The 15433-nt window shown below is 46.2% G+C and overlaps 1 protein-coding gene across 1 annotated transcript; it reads left to right on the top strand.

The window, feature by feature from the left end:
- Positions 1–384: 384 nt before the first annotated feature.
- On the top strand, positions 385–5841 carry LOC121561860 (zinc finger protein 239). Its single transcript, XM_045216905.1, has 2 exons — positions 385–532; positions 4869–5841. The coding sequence occupies exons 1-2, from the start codon at positions 460–462 to the stop codon at positions 5618–5620; spliced, it is 825 nt and encodes a 274-aa protein (XP_045072840.1). The 5' UTR covers positions 385–459; the 3' UTR covers positions 5621–5841.
- Positions 5842–15433: the final 9592 nt, after the last annotated feature.

Raw genomic sequence — 15433 nt, 5'->3', positions numbered from 1 at the left:
TGAGCTCAATAAGCTACTCGCCCCCTACTAAAGAAGAGGTCCGCTGGACGGAGAAAGAAGCTCTGGGACTGAACATTGTCGTGAAAGAGGAAGAGGAGGATATCACAGTGAAAGAGGAAGAGATGACTGTTACAGTCAAAGAAGAAGATAAAGAAGCTTTCGGAATGAAAGAAGAAGAGGAGGAGAAAGCTATCACATTGAAAGAAGAAGATGTTACAGTGAAAGGAGAGGAAGAAGTTTTGGAGTAAATGGGGTGATGGATGTTACAGTGAAAGAAGAGGAAGAAGGTTTTGGAGTAAATGGGGTGATGGATGTTACAGTGAAAGAAGAGGATGCCGTTTTTGGAGTGAAAGGGGGAGATGGACTGTCACAGGGAAAGAAGCTTTCACGGTGAAAGAGGATGTTTTAGTGAAGGAAGACAAGTACCTTTTTCAAGTGAAAGAGGAGGAGGAAGAAAAGATGACTATCACAGTGAAAGAGGAGAAGGAGGATGACGAAGAGGAGGAGGAGACTGGAGATCAGATTAACACCAGTGAGTATTGTCTTTAAAACAGGGGCACAAACTATGCAGTTCTTGAACTAATGTGTGGTTTTAAAGGGGCATTCTACTGAAGTTGTATACTTCAATATGTTGGTCTGTACTGTAGGAATTGTTATGTTGGTCTGTACTGTAGGAGTTGTTATGTTGGTCTTTACTGTAGGAATTGTTATGTTGGTCTGTACTGTAGGAGTTGTTATGTTGGTCTGTACTGTAGGAGTTGTTATGTTGGTCTGTACTGTAGGAGTTGTTATGTTGGTCTGTACTGTAGGAGTTGTTATGTTGGTCTGTACTGTAGGAGTTGTTATGTTGGTCTGTACTGTAGGAGTTGTTATGTTGGTCTGTACTATAGGAGTTGTTATGTTGGTCTGTACTGTAGGAGTTGTTATGTTGGTCTGTACTGTAGGAGTTGTTATGTTGGTCTGTACTGTAGGAGTTGTTATGTTGGTCTGTACTGTAGGAGTTGTTATGTTGGTCTGTACTGTAGGAGTTGTTATGTTGGTCTGTACTGTAGGAGTTGTTATGTTGGTCTGTACTGTAGGAGTTGTTATGTTGGTCTGTACTGTAGGAGTTGTTATGTTGGTCTGTACTGTAGGAGTTGTTATGTTGGTCTGTACTGTAGGAGTTGTTATGTTGGTCTGTACTGTAGGAGTTGTTATGTTGGTCTGTACTGTAGGAGTTGTTATGTTGGTCTGTACTGTAGGAGTTGTTATGTTGGTCTGTACTGTAGGAGTTGTTATGTTGGTCTGTACTGTAGGAGTTGTTATGTTGGTCTGTACTGTAGGAGTTGTTAAAGACTGGGGGCCACCAACAAAATGTTAACTATGAAAAACAGCATCTCTATAAATCAATTCAAATTGTATTTGTCACATACCTGTGTTTATCAGATATTATAGCGGGTGTAGTGAAATGCTTGTGCTTCTAGCTCCGACAGTGCAGTAATATCTAATTTGCAAATAAATTCATTAAAAATCCTACAATGTGATTTTCTTGATTTTTTTTTCTCAATTTGTCTGTCATAGTTGACGTGTACCTATGATGAACATTACAGGCCTCTCTCATCTTTTTAAGTGGGAGAACTTGCACAATTGGTGGCTGACTAAATACTTTTTTTCCCCACTGTAGGTAGGGATAAAGTGACTAGGCAACAGGATAGATAAACAGTAACAGGAGCGTATGTGTTGAGTCAAAAGAGTAAATGCAGATAGTCCGGGTAGCTAGTGGTTATCTATTTAACTAACTATTTATGGCTTGGGGGTAGAAGCTGTTCAGGGTCCTGTTGGTTCCAGACTTGGTCCATTGGTACCGCTTGCCGATGCGGTAGCAGAAAGAACAGTCTATGACTTGGGTGGCTGGAGTCTTTGACAATTTTTAGGGCCTTCCTCTGACACCGCCTGGTATAGATGTCCTGGATGGCAGGGAGCTCGGCCCCAGTGATGTACTGGGCCGTACGCACTACCCTCTGTAGCGTGTACCCTCTATTTAATTGTGTAAAGGCAGGATGCAGGGCTGTGTTCCAAACAAAACAACTACAAAGTGTGCTTGCTTTAGTTCCTCAACGGAACAGCTATGAGAGCTCAAAAAAGCTCCTTATAGTTGAAGAGTTCTTTGAGTAATAAAATGCATTGAAACCTCACACTCAAACGCTTGTAATTTCTTTGCTTTATGTTGTACCTACACCAAATTCAGATTTGGGGTAGGTATGATGTATGCACTCACTAACTGTAAGTCTGCTAAATGACTAAAATGTAAAATATATAAATGCGGCGAAAGTACAGTAAATGTAAAATGCACATGAAATCAACAGTGTAATTTACATTTATGTAATTTAGCAGATGCTCTTATCCAGAGCGACTTACAAATTGGTGTATTCAACTTATGATAGCCAGTGGGACAACCACTTTTAAAATATTTTATTTTTTATGGGGGGGTAGAAGGATTACTATTATACTATTCCAGGTATTCCTTAAAGAGGTAGGTCTCCGGAAGGTGGTCAGTGACTCTGCTGTCCTGGCGTCGTGGGGGAGCTTGTTCCACCATTGGGGTGCCAGAGCAGCGAATAGCTTTGACTGGGCTTAGCGGGAACTGTGCTTCCGTAGAGGTAGGGGGGCTAGCAGGCCAGAGGTGGATGAACGTAGTGCCCTCGTTTGGGTGTAGGGTCTGATCAGAGCCTGACGGTAAGGAGGTGCCATTCCCCTCACAGCTCCGTAGGCAAGCACCATGGTCTTGTAGTAGATGCGAGCCTCAACTGGAAGCCAGTGGAGTGTGCGGAGGAGTGGGGTGACATGAGAGAACTTGGGAAGGTTGAAGACCAGACGGGCTGCAGCGTTCTGCAGCGTTCTGGATAAGTTGTAGGGGTTTAATGGCACAGGCAGGGAGCCCAGCCAACAGCGAGTTGCAGTAATCCAGACGGGAGATGACAAGTGCCTGGATTAGGACCTGTGCCGCTTTCTGTGTAAGGTAGGGTCGTACTCTGCGAATGTTGTAGAGCATGAACCTGCAGGATCAGGTCACCGCTTTGATGTTAGCAGAGAACGACAGGGTGTTGTCCAGGGTCACGCCAAGGTTCTTTGCACTCTGGGAAGAGGACACAATGGAGTTGTCAACCGTGATGGCGAGATCATGGAGCGGGCAGTCCTTCCCCGGGAGGAAGAGCAGCTCCGTCTTGCCGAGGTTCAGCTTGAGGTGGTGATCCGACATCCACACTGATATGTCTGCCAGACATGCAGAGATGCGATTCGCCACCTGGTTATCAGAAGGGGGAAAGGAGAAAATTAATTGTGTGTCGTCTGCGTAGCAATGATAGGAGAGACCATGTGAGGATATGTCAGCCAAGTGACTTGGTGTATAGAGAGAATAGGAGAGGGCCTAGAACTGAGCCCTGGGGGACACCAGTGGTGAGAGCACGTGGTGCGGAGACAGATTCTCGCCACGCCACCTGGTAGGAGCAACCTGTCATGTAGGACGCAATCCAATAGTGAGCAGCGCCGGAGATGCCCAACTCGGAGAGGGTGGAGAGGAGGATCTGATGGTTCACAGTATCAAAGGCAGCAGATAGGTCTAGAAGGATAAGAGCAGAGGAGAGAGAGTTAGCAGCAGAAACAGAGGAAGAGAATGTAGAGAGGAGGGAGTGAAAAGATGACAGGTCTGCAGGGAGTCTAGTTTTCCTCCATTTCCGCTCAGCGGAAGAGGGTGAGAGGGTGAGGTCAAAAGAGGAAAGGAGTGGAATAAAGGAGGCAGAGAGAAATGTGTCAAAGGCAGACGTAGGGAGGTTAAAGTCACCCAGACCTGTGAGGGGTGAGCCATCCTCAGGAAAGGAACTTGTCAAGCTCATTGATGAACTCTCCAAGGGAACCTGGAGGGCGATAAATGATAAGGATGTTAAGCTTGAATGGGCTAGTGACTGTGACAGCATGGAATTCAAATGAGGAGATATGTCCACTTGGGAGAGATGAGGATTCCTGTGCCACTGCTGCGCTGACCAGATGCTCTCGGGGTATGCGAGAACACATGATCAGACGAGGAAAGAGCAGTAGGAGTAGCAGTGTTTTCTGTGGTAATCCATGTTTCCGTCAGCGCCAAGAAGTCGAGGGACTGGAGGGTAGCATAGGCTGAGATGAACTCTGCCTTGTTGGCCGCAGAACGGCAGTTCCAGAGGCTGCCGGAGACCTGGAACTCCACGTGTGTCAGGTGAAATGTTGTCCTCACCTTTAGTCTAATAACTGTTCCCTTTTAATCGCTACCATGGTTATGCCTTCATATTTCTTCTGTAAGAAACTTTTCAATTTAGCCCTATCCATAAAGACCAATTCCCACACGTGTAAGGGGTTAAGCATGACGTGGAGAGAGGAGTGCCAGGAAACCTTTAAGAGTGTGTTATTCATAGTAATCCACAGGGTTGAGTGACTTGTTGCATTTTTTAAAGGTTATTATTATATTCTTTCTAAATTGCAACATTGTTGAAGAGGTCGGAGAGGCAGATACTGTAACAAGGTTGATATAAATCCCCTCTGTTACAAACTAAATGTTAGACTGAAAGCATGGGGTAAAAATGTCCATATGATTTTTTTCAGTGGAGATTTGTTTATAAATTGCCTGGCTGGGCTGTGGGGCAGTGGATGTGTAGGGATAATTCAAATGGAACTGTTAACAGGTATGACCAGTGGATTATCATGCATAACTTACAGCTATCAACCAATCAGCATCCAGGATCCAAACTAACCATTTTATATTTAGGGATCTAGTCTGGATTTAAACCTCATAGACAGTTTTATCATGTGAAGATTTTATTCAGGTCTCTCTGTTTAACCAAATACTCTGTCTTTGACAGGAGAGAGACCAGACTCTCATTCTGACAGTGGGAAGAGTCCTTCAGAGGAACCAGACCCAGAGACATCCAAACCAGCAAGACCACACCAATGCTCCCAGTGTGGAAAGAGATTTATCCGCATAGGGCATCTGAAAGAACATAAGAGAACACACACAGGGGAGAAGCCTTATCACTGCTCCCAGTGTGGAAAGGGTTTTGGACAGTCAGGGTATCTAAAAGTGCATAAAAGAAAACACACTGGAGAGAAGCCGTATCAATGCTCCCAGTGTGAAAATACATTTTTCTCATCAGGGAACCTGAAATCACATGAGAGAACACATTCTGTAGAGAGGCCTTTCGAATGCTCTCAGTGTGGAAAGAGATTTATTCAGTCATCGCATCTGAAAGATCATCAGAGAATACACACAGGAGAAAAACCGTTCCAATGCTCTCAGTGTGGAAAGGGTTTTACCTGGGTAGGGAGCCTGAAAGCACATGAGATGAAACACACCGGAGAGAAGCCTTTTCAGTGCTCACAGTGTGGAAAAAGTTTTACCCGGTTAGGGAACTTAAAAACTCATGAGATGACACACACAGGAGAGAAGCCTTTCCACTGCTCCCTGTGTGGAAAAAGTTTTAGCCATTTATGGAACCTGAAAATGCATGAGAAGACACACAAAGGAGAGAAGCCTCACCTCTGCTCCCAGTGTGGAAAGGGTTTTGTTCAGTTAGTGCACCTAAAAAAACATCTAAGGACACACACAGGAGAGTAGCCTCACATCTGCTCCCAGTGTGGAAAGGGTTTTGTTCAGTTAAGTGGCCTGAAAGAGCACGAGAGAGAATACATACAGATCTTAAGGAGCAGGAGACATACCATAGGAGCAGGGAAAGCTTCATTCCGGCAGGACAGATGTAGGCTGAACAGTAGGACATAGGACAGATGTAGGCTGAACAGTAGGACATAGGACAGATGTAGGCTGAACAGTAGGACATAGGACAGATGAAGGCTGCTGAACAGTGGGACATAGGACAGATGTAGGCTGCTGAACAGTGGGACATAGGACAGATGTACTGATTTTCCAGTGTTTTCCGTACAGCATGTATTATAGTGTATTGTGTTTGACTTCACAAAATGAATTTCTATGTAAATGGACAATAAAGTATATCGTTTTTGGAATTGGAATTACTTTCTGAATTTAAATGGAATTGACCCCCAACCCTGGTTTTGACTGTTTATGCACCATTACATCTAATTGTACATATGAAATCATACTCGAAAATAGGCCTACATTTGTTTTGATTTTTTTATCTCGAGACATGATCATATCTAACAGACCTGGGTTCAAATACTAGTTCAGGTATTTCAATTACTTTTCAATAAATTTCTAAACAAGTATTTAGATTATCTTTATTTGAAAAAATAAATGTATTTGAAAATAGTTGTGAATGTACTTAGTAGTTTCATTTTGAAGTAACAAACAACTTAACATGTACAGGTCTTATTTCACTCTGTAATCACAATATGCAGCCCATACTTTACATTGGTGTTTCATGAAAGAGGACAAGATGCCATGTTACATTTAGAAAACATCAGGGTGTCAAAAAGCTTGTCAGTCATTGAGCAGCGATCTGGTCTGAAGATACTGAGAAGCCACTCCACAGCGGTTGGGGATGCTGGGACATGTAGGTAAGCAGTGGGGGATGCTGGGACATGGAGTAAGCAGTGGGGGGGTGCTGGGACATGTAGGTAAGCAGTGGGGGATGCTGGGACATGGAGTAAGCAGTGGGGGGGTGCTGGGACATGGAGTAAGCAGTGGGGGATGTTGGGACATGGAGTAAGCAGTGGGGGATGCTGGGACATGGAGTAAGCAGTGGGGGATGCTGGGACATGGAGTAAGCAGTGGGGGATGCTGGGACATGTAGGTAAGCAGTGGGGGATGCTGGGACATGGAGTAAGCAGTGGGGGATGCTGGGACATGGAGTAAGCAGTGGGGGATGCTGGGACATGGAGTAAGCAGTGGGGGATGCTGGGACATGTAGGTGCAACTCAGCTCAGTGTTGGTATGTGTGACTGTGTGTATTCCAGGATTTCAGAGGATCAGTAGTAGATGGAAGATATGGGGTGATGATGCCCTCCTCAATGTCTTTGTTGTTTGGAGTACATGCAGCTGTGCTTGGTTGTGCCGTGAAACCAAACAGTCAACATTTCTTTGCTGGTGGTGGGGTTAAGGTTCAAGGTGGATCAACTGAAGTTGAAGTTGCCCGTCGTTTGGTGCTACGCAGATCCGGTGGCGAGCGCGAGATGGAGGAGACCCTGTCTGTCCTTTTGAGTTTTGATGCAGAGTGTTTACCGGATAAAGTCATGCTAGAGTATATAAGTTATCCCGTGAGAGCTTTTGTTTCCCGAACCCACTACGGTGTTCCAGGTGCCAAGTTTATGGTCATGTTGCAGCAGTATGCAGGAGGGAGATTCCGAGGTGTGCGAAGTGTGCAGGAGGGCATGGGACAAAAGAGTGTGTCGTTTCGGTGGGAAAAAGTGGTGTTACAATCGTGGGGATCAGAAATGTTGCTGGGGATCAGAAATGGCCTGTGCAAGTGAGACAGATGAACGTTTCCAGGGTGAGAGCAGTGCAGAAAGTGTCATACGCTGAGGCAGTGAGGGAAGTAGAGGGTGATGGGAAAAGCGTGAGGGGAGACTGAGAGGATCCCTGAGAGTAGCAGGCCAGTACAGAGGGGACCGGAACGGTCTGTGCTTTAGTAAGGTTGGCTTCTTGGCAGTTTATTGCTGTGGTCATTATTTGTATCGTACAGATTGAAAATAAATCCCAAAAGATTGAATTGGTAGTAGCTACAGCAGAGAAGTTATTGATATCAGAGATTTTAGTGCAGAAGAACTACAGGGGGTTTTGAGAGAAGGGGTTCCAGACTCCCAGGCCAACAGCCTGCTGTAGGATCTGATGGGGATAGTAGTGGACATAGGGTTAGATGGAGATAGTAGTGGACATAGGGTTAGATGGGGATAGTAGTGGACATAGGGTTAGATGGGGATAGTAGTGGACATAGGGTTAGATGGGGATAGTAGTGGACATAGGGTTAGATGGGGATAGTAGTGGACATAGTGTAAGATGGGGATAGTAGTGGATATAGGGTTGGATGGGGATAGTAGTGTATATAGGGTTAGATGGGGATAGTAGTGGATATAGGGTTAGATGGGGATAGTAGTGGATATAGGGTTAGATGGGGATAGTAGTGGATATAGGGTTAGATGGGGATAGTAGTGGATATAGGGTTAGATGGGGATAGTAGTGGATATAGGGTTAGATGGGGATAGTAGTGGATATGGGGTTAGATGGGGATAGTAGTGGATATAGGGTTAGATGGGGATAGTAGTGGATATAGGGTTAGATGGGGATAGTAGTGGGTATAGGGTTAGATGGGGATAGTAGTGTATATAGGGTTAGATGGGGATAGTAGTGGATATAGGGTTAGATGGGGATAGTAGTGTATATAGGGTTAGATGGGGATAATAGTGGGTATAGGGTTAGATGGGGATAGTAGTGGATATAGGGTTAGATGGGGATAGTAGTGTATATAGGGTTAGATGGGGATAATAGTGGGTATAGGGTTAGATGGGGATAATAGTGGGTATAGGGTTAGATGGGGATAGTAGTGGATATAGGGTTAGATGGGGATAGTAGTGGATATAGGGTTAGATGGGGATAGTAGTGGATATAGGGTTAGATGGGGATAGTAGTGTATATAGGGTTAGATGGGGATAGTAGTGGATATAGGGTTAGATGGGGATAGTAGTGGATATAGGGTTAGATGGGGATAGTAGTGGATATAGGGTTAGATGGGGATAGTAGTGGATATAGGGTTAGATGGGGATAGTAGTGTATATAGGGTTAGATGGGGATAGTAGTGGATATAGGGTTAGATGGGGATAGTAGTGTATATAGGGTTAGCTGGGGATAGTAGTGGATATGGGGTTAGATGGGGATAGTAGTGGGTATAGGGTTAGATGGGGATAGTAGTGTATATAGGGTTAGATGGGGATAGTAGTGGATATAGGGTTAGATGGGGATAGTAGTGGATATAGGGTTAGATGGGGATAGTAGTGGATATGGGGTTATATGGGGATAGTAGTGGATATAGGGTTAGATGGGATAGTAGTGGATATAGGGTTAGATGGGGATAGTAGTGGATATAGGGTTAGATGGGGATAGTAGTGGATATAGGGTTAGATGGGGATAGTAGTGGATATGGGGTTATATGGGGATAGTAGTGGATATAGGGTTAGATGGGGATAGTAGTGGATATAGGGTTAGATGGGGATAGTAGTGTATATAGGGTTAGATGGGGATAGTAGTGGATATAGGGTTGGATGGGGATAGTAGTGGATATAGGGTTAGATGGGGATAGTAGTGGATATAGGGTTAGATGGGGGATAGTAGTGGATATAGGGTTAAGATGGGGATAGTAGTGGATATAGGGTTAGATGGGGATAGTAGTGGATATAGGGTTAGATGGGGATAGTAGTGGATATAGGGTTAGATGGGGATAGTAGTGTGTATAGGGTTAGATGGGGATAGTAGTGGATATAGGGTTAGATGGGGATAGTAGTGGATATAGGGTTAGATGGGGATAGTAGTGGACATAGGGTTAGATGGAGATAGTAGTGGACATAGGGTTAGATGGGGATAGTAGTGGACATAGGGTTAGATGGGGATAGTAGTGGACATAGGGTTAGATGGGGATAGTAGTGGACATAGGGTTAGATGGGGATAGTAGTGGACATAGGGTAAGATGGGGATAGTAGTGGGTATAGGGTTAGATGGGGATAGTAGTGGATATAGGGTTAGATGGGGATTGTAGTGTGTATAGGGTTAGATGGGGATAGTAGTGTGTATAGGGTTAGATGGGGATAGTAGTGTGTATAGGGTTAGATGGGGATAGTAGTGGGTATAGGGTTAGATGGGGATAGTAGTGTGTATAGGGTTAGATGGGGATAGTAGTGGATATAGGGTTAGATGGGGATAGTAGTGGAGATAGGGTTAGATGGGGATAGTAGTGGATATAGGGTTAGATGGGGATAGTAGTGGATATAGGGTTAGATGGGGATAGTAGTGGATATAGGGTTGGATGGGGATAGTAGTGGATATAGGGTTAGATGGGGATAGTAGTGGATATAGGGTTAGATGGGGATAGTAGTGGATATAGGGTTAGATGGGGATAGTAGTGGATATAGGGTTAGATGGGGATAGTAGTGGATATAGGGTTAGATGGGGATAGTAGTGGATATAGGGTTAGATGGGGATAGTAGTGGATATAGGGTTAGATGGGGATAGTAGTGTATATAGGGTTAGATGGGGATAGTAGTGGATATAGGGTTAGATGGGGATAGGAGTGGACATAGGGTTAGATGGGGATAGTAGTGGATATAGGGTTAGATGGGGATAGTAGTGTATATAGGGTTAGATGGGGATAGTAGTGGATATAGGGTTAGATGGGGATAGTAGTGTATATAGGGTTAGATGGGGATAGTAGTGGATATAGGGTTAGATGGGGATAGTAGTGGATATAGGGTTAGATGGGGATAGTAGTGTATATAGGGTTAGATGGGGATAGTAGTGGATATGGGGTTAGATGGGGATAGTAGTGGATATAGGGTTAGATGGGGATAGTAGTGGATATAGGGTTAGATGGGGATAGTAGTGGGTATAGGGTTAGATGGGGATAGTAGTGTATATAGGGTTAGATGGGGATAGTTGTGGGTATAGGGTTAGATGGGGATAGTAGTGTGTATAGGGTTAGATGGGGATAGTAGTGTGTATAGGGTTAGATGGGGATAGTAGTGGATATAGGGTTAGATGGGGATAGTAGTGGATATAGGGTTAGATGGGGATAGTAGTGGATATAGGGTTAGATGGGGATAGTAGTGTATATAGGGTTAGATGGGGATAGTAGTGTATATAGGGTTAGATGGGGATAGTAGTGTATATAGGGTTAGATGGGGATAGTAGTGGATATAGGGTTAGATGGGGATAGTAGTGTATATAGGGTTAGATGGGGATAGTAGTGTATATAGGGTTAGATGGGGATAGTAGTGGATATAGGGTTAGATGGGGATAGTAGTGGATATAGGGTTAGATGGGGATATTAGTGGATATAGGGTTAGATGGGGATAGTAGTGGATATAGGGTTAGATGGGGATAGTAGTGGATATAGGGTTAGATGGGGATAGTAGTGGATATAGGGTTAGATGGGGATATTAGTGGATATAGGGTTAGATGGGGATAGTAGTGGATATAGGGTTAGATGGGGATAGTAGTGGATATAGGGTTAGATGGGGATAGTAGTGGATATAGGGTTAGATGGGGATAGTAGTGGATATAGGGTTGGATGGGGATAGTAGTGTATATAGGGTTAGATGGGGATAGTAGTGGATATAGGGTTAGATGGGGATAGTAGTGGATATAGGGTTAGATGGGGATAGTAGTGGATATAGGGTTAGATGGGGATAGTAGTGGATATAGGGTTAGATGGGGATAGTAGTGGATATATTTCAAAACTGAAATATCACATTTACATAAGTATTCAGACCCTTTACTAAGTACTTTGTTGAAGAACCTTTGGCAGTAATTACAGCTGTGAGTCTTCTTGGGTATGATTCTACAAGCTTGGCACACCTGTATTTAGGAAGTTTCTCCCATTTTTCTCTGCAGATCCTCTCAAACTCAGTTTGGTTGGGGAGTGTCACTGCACAGCTATTTTCAGGAGATGTTCTATCCAGTTCAAGTTCAGGCTCTGGCTGGGCCACGCAAGGACATTCAGAGACCGAAGCCACTCCTGCGTTGTCTTGGGGTCATTGTCTTGTGCTTAGGGTCATTGTCCTGTTGGAAGGCGAACCTTCGCCCGAGTCTGAGGTCCTGAGCGCTCTGGAGCAGGTTTTCATTAAGGTTCTCTCTGTACTTTGCTCCGTTCATCTTTCCCTCCATCCTGACTCGTCTCCTAGTCCCTGGCGCTGAAAAACATCCCCACTGCTGCCACCACCATGCTTCACCATAGCGATGGTGCCAGGTTTCCTCCAGACGTGAAGCTTGGCATTCAGGCCAAAGAGTTCAATCTTGGTTTCATCAGACCAGAGAATCTTGTTTCTCATGGTCTGAGAGTCCTTTAGGTGCCTTTTGGCAAACTCCAAGCGGGCTGTCATATGCCTTTTACTGAGGAGTGGCTTCCGGCTGGCCACTCTACCATAAAGGCCTGACTGGTAGTGCTGCAGAGATGGTTGTCCTTCTGGAAGCTTCTCCCATCTCCACAGAGGTACTCTGGAGCTCTGTCAGAGTGACCATCGGGTTCTTGGTCATCTCCCTGACCAAGGCCCATCTCCCCCGATTGCTCAGTTTTGCCAGGCGGCCAGCTCTAGGAAGAGTCTTGGTGGTTCCAAACTTCTTCCATTTAAGAACGATGGAGGCCACTGTGTTCTTGGGGACCTTCAATGCTGCAGAATATTTTTGGTACCCTTCTCCAGATCTGTGCCTCGACACAATCCTGTCTCTGAGCTCTACGGACAATTCCTTCGACCTCATGGCTTGGTTTTTGCTCTGACATGCACTGTCAACTGTGGGACCTTATATATACACATGTGTGTGCCTTTCCAAATCATGTCCAATCAATTGAATTTACCACAGGTGGACTCCAATCAAGTTGTAGAAACACATCAAGGATGATCAACAGAAACAGGATGCACCTGAGCTCAATTTCAAGGGTCTAAATACTTATGTAAATAATGTATTTCTGTTTTTTTTAATACATTTTATAAATTTGCACATATTTCTAAAAACCAGTTTTTGCTTTGTCATTATGGGGTATTGTGTGTAGATTGATGAGGGGAAAAAACAATTTCATCAATTTTATAATAAGGCTGTAACGTAACAAAATGTGGAAAAAGTGAAGGGGTCTGAATACATTCCGAATAGCAATAAGGGGATTTGTGGTATCCAGGCACGCTGCGTTGCCCAATAAGGCACCTCGGGGATTTGTGGTATCCAGGCACGCTGCGTTGCGTCGTGCATAAGAACAGCCCTTGGCCTTGGTGTATTGGCCGTATGCCACACCACCTCGTGCCTTTTTGCTTAAATATACCACATTACTTCTTACTAGTAATCCATTTATTGTTTTAGAAACATGACATGCTCATCTGTTTTTTTGTGTTTTGTTGGTGTAATTTTAGCTAATTTTGTGTAATTTTTGGCTGGTAAAAAATCTGAGTGGCTGGTAGATTTTTTAATCTACCTGCCACAGTGGCTGGTGGACCAAATAAGTTCATTTTAGGCCCTGTTGGCAAGTGTCACTATTCCGTCGTGGATGTGGTGGAGGGGTCAAGCGCAGGAAACAGAGGTTTAGTCCAACAAGACTTTTAATAGTCTCAAAAACAAGAGAACAAAACCCCGACCTCGAAAACACGAAGTAGCGAGGGAGAATTACGCACACGCGTAAAACACTAAACATGAAAAATGACACGGAAAACAAACACGTATCATAGACACAGTGGCAACAGAATAACAACACACAAATACCCTAGATCCCAACACGGAACTTATAAGACACGTAATCAACTCCCAAACAGACACAGGTGTGACAGACAGACAAAAGCAATCAAACACAGAAACATAGAGCGGTGGCAGCTAGTACTCCGGGGACGGCGAACGCTGAAGCCTGCCCGAACCAGGAGGAGGAGCAGCCTCGGCGAAACCATGACAGTACCCCCTTGACGCGCGGCCCCAGCCGCGCGCCGACCCCGGCCTCGGGGACGGCCAGGAGGACGCGGACCCGGGCGCGTGGGATGCCCATGGTGAAACTCAGTCAGGAGGGATGGATCGAGTATGTCCCTCCTGGGCACCCAGCACCGTTCCTCCGGTCCGTACCCCTCCCACTCCACGAGATACTGGAGACCACTCCTCCGGCGCCTCGAGTCCAAGATGGTCCGGACCCTGTACGCCGGGACCCCCTCGATGTCCAAAGGGGGCGGAGGGGTCTCTCCTATCTCATCTTCTTGGAGTGGGCCAGCTACCACCGGCCTGAGAAGAGACACATGGAACGAGGGGTTAATATTTTTATACTCAATTGGCAGTTGTAACCTGTAACACACCTCGTTCAATCTTCTCAGGACTTTGAAGGGGCCCCACAAACCGCCGACCCAGCTTCCGGCAGGGCAGGCGGAGGGGCAGGTTTCGAGTCGAGAGCCAGACTCGATCTCCCGGTGCGTACACCGGTCCCTCACTGCGGTGGCGATCGGCGCTCACCTTTTGTTGACGGATGGCACCCTGCAGATGGACATGGGCAGCGTCCCCACGTCTCTTCCGAGCGCGAATCCACTCATCCACCGCAGGGGCCTCGATCTGGCTCTCGTGCCACGGTGCCAGGACCGGCTGATAACCTAAAACACACTGGAAAGGTGTTAAGTTGGTGGAGGAGTGGCGGAGAGAGTTCTGGGCCATCTCTGCCCAGGGGATGAACCTCGGCCACTCCTCCGGCCGGTCCCGGCAATAGGACCTCAAAAACCTACCCACATCCTGGTTGACACGTTCTACCTGCCCATTACTCTCTGGGTGGTACCCGAGGTAAGGCTTACCGAGACCCCCAACCGTTCCATGAACGCTCCCCAAACTCTGGAAGTGAACTGGGGACCTCGGTCAGACACTATCTCGGGGACCCCATAGTGCCCGGAACACATGGGTAAATAGGGCCTCAGCGGTTTGTAGGGCAGTAGGAGACCCGGCATGGGAAGGAGACGACAGGCCTTGGAAAACCGATCCACAACGACCAATATGGTGGTATTCCCTGGGAGGGGGAGGTCGATTCACGAAATCCACCGATAGGTGGGACCATGGTCGTTGTGGAACGGGCAGGGGATGTAGCTTACCCCTGGGCAAATGTCTAGGCGCCTTACACTGGGCACACACCGAGCAGGAGGAGACATAAACCCTCACATCCCTAGCTAACGTTGGCCACCAGTATTTCATGCTAAGACAGTGCACGGTCCGGCCAATACCTGGATGTCCAGAGGAGGGTGATGTATGAGCCCAATAAATAAGACGATCACGGACCTCGAGCGGAGCGTCACGTCCGCCCCACAGGACACTCGGGGGAGTAGGGTCGGTACGCAGTGCCCGCTCGATTTCCGTATCGACCTCCCATACAACCGGAGCCACCAAACAAGATTCCGGCAATATGGAAGTAGGCTCATTGGACCTCTCCTCCGTGTCATACCGCCGGGACAGGGCGTCTGCCTTACCATTCTGGGACCCTGGGATGTATGTGATCTTAAAAACAAACCGGGTTAGGAACATATTCCACCTAGCCTGACGAGGGTTCAATCTCCTAGCTGCCGGATGTACTCCAGGTTACGGTGATCAGTCAGAATGAGGAAAGGGTGTTGAGCCCCCTCAAGCCAATGCCTCCACACCTTTAGGGCTTGGACTACGGCTAACAGCTCCCTGTCCCCAACATCATAGTTGCGCTCCGCCGAGCTGAGCTTCTTCGAGTAGAAAGCACAGGGGCGGAGTGTAGGTGGCGCGCCGGAC

The sequence above is a fragment of the Coregonus clupeaformis genome, unplaced genomic scaffold (genome assembly GCF_020615455.1).
Source record: "Coregonus clupeaformis isolate EN_2021a unplaced genomic scaffold, ASM2061545v1 scaf0847, whole genome shotgun sequence".
In the NCBI taxonomy this organism is placed as follows: domain Eukaryota; kingdom Metazoa; phylum Chordata; class Actinopteri; order Salmoniformes; family Salmonidae; genus Coregonus; species Coregonus clupeaformis.
The sequence above is the reverse complement of the archived record's forward strand: the minus strand, read 5'-3'. Positions and strand labels throughout refer to the sequence as shown.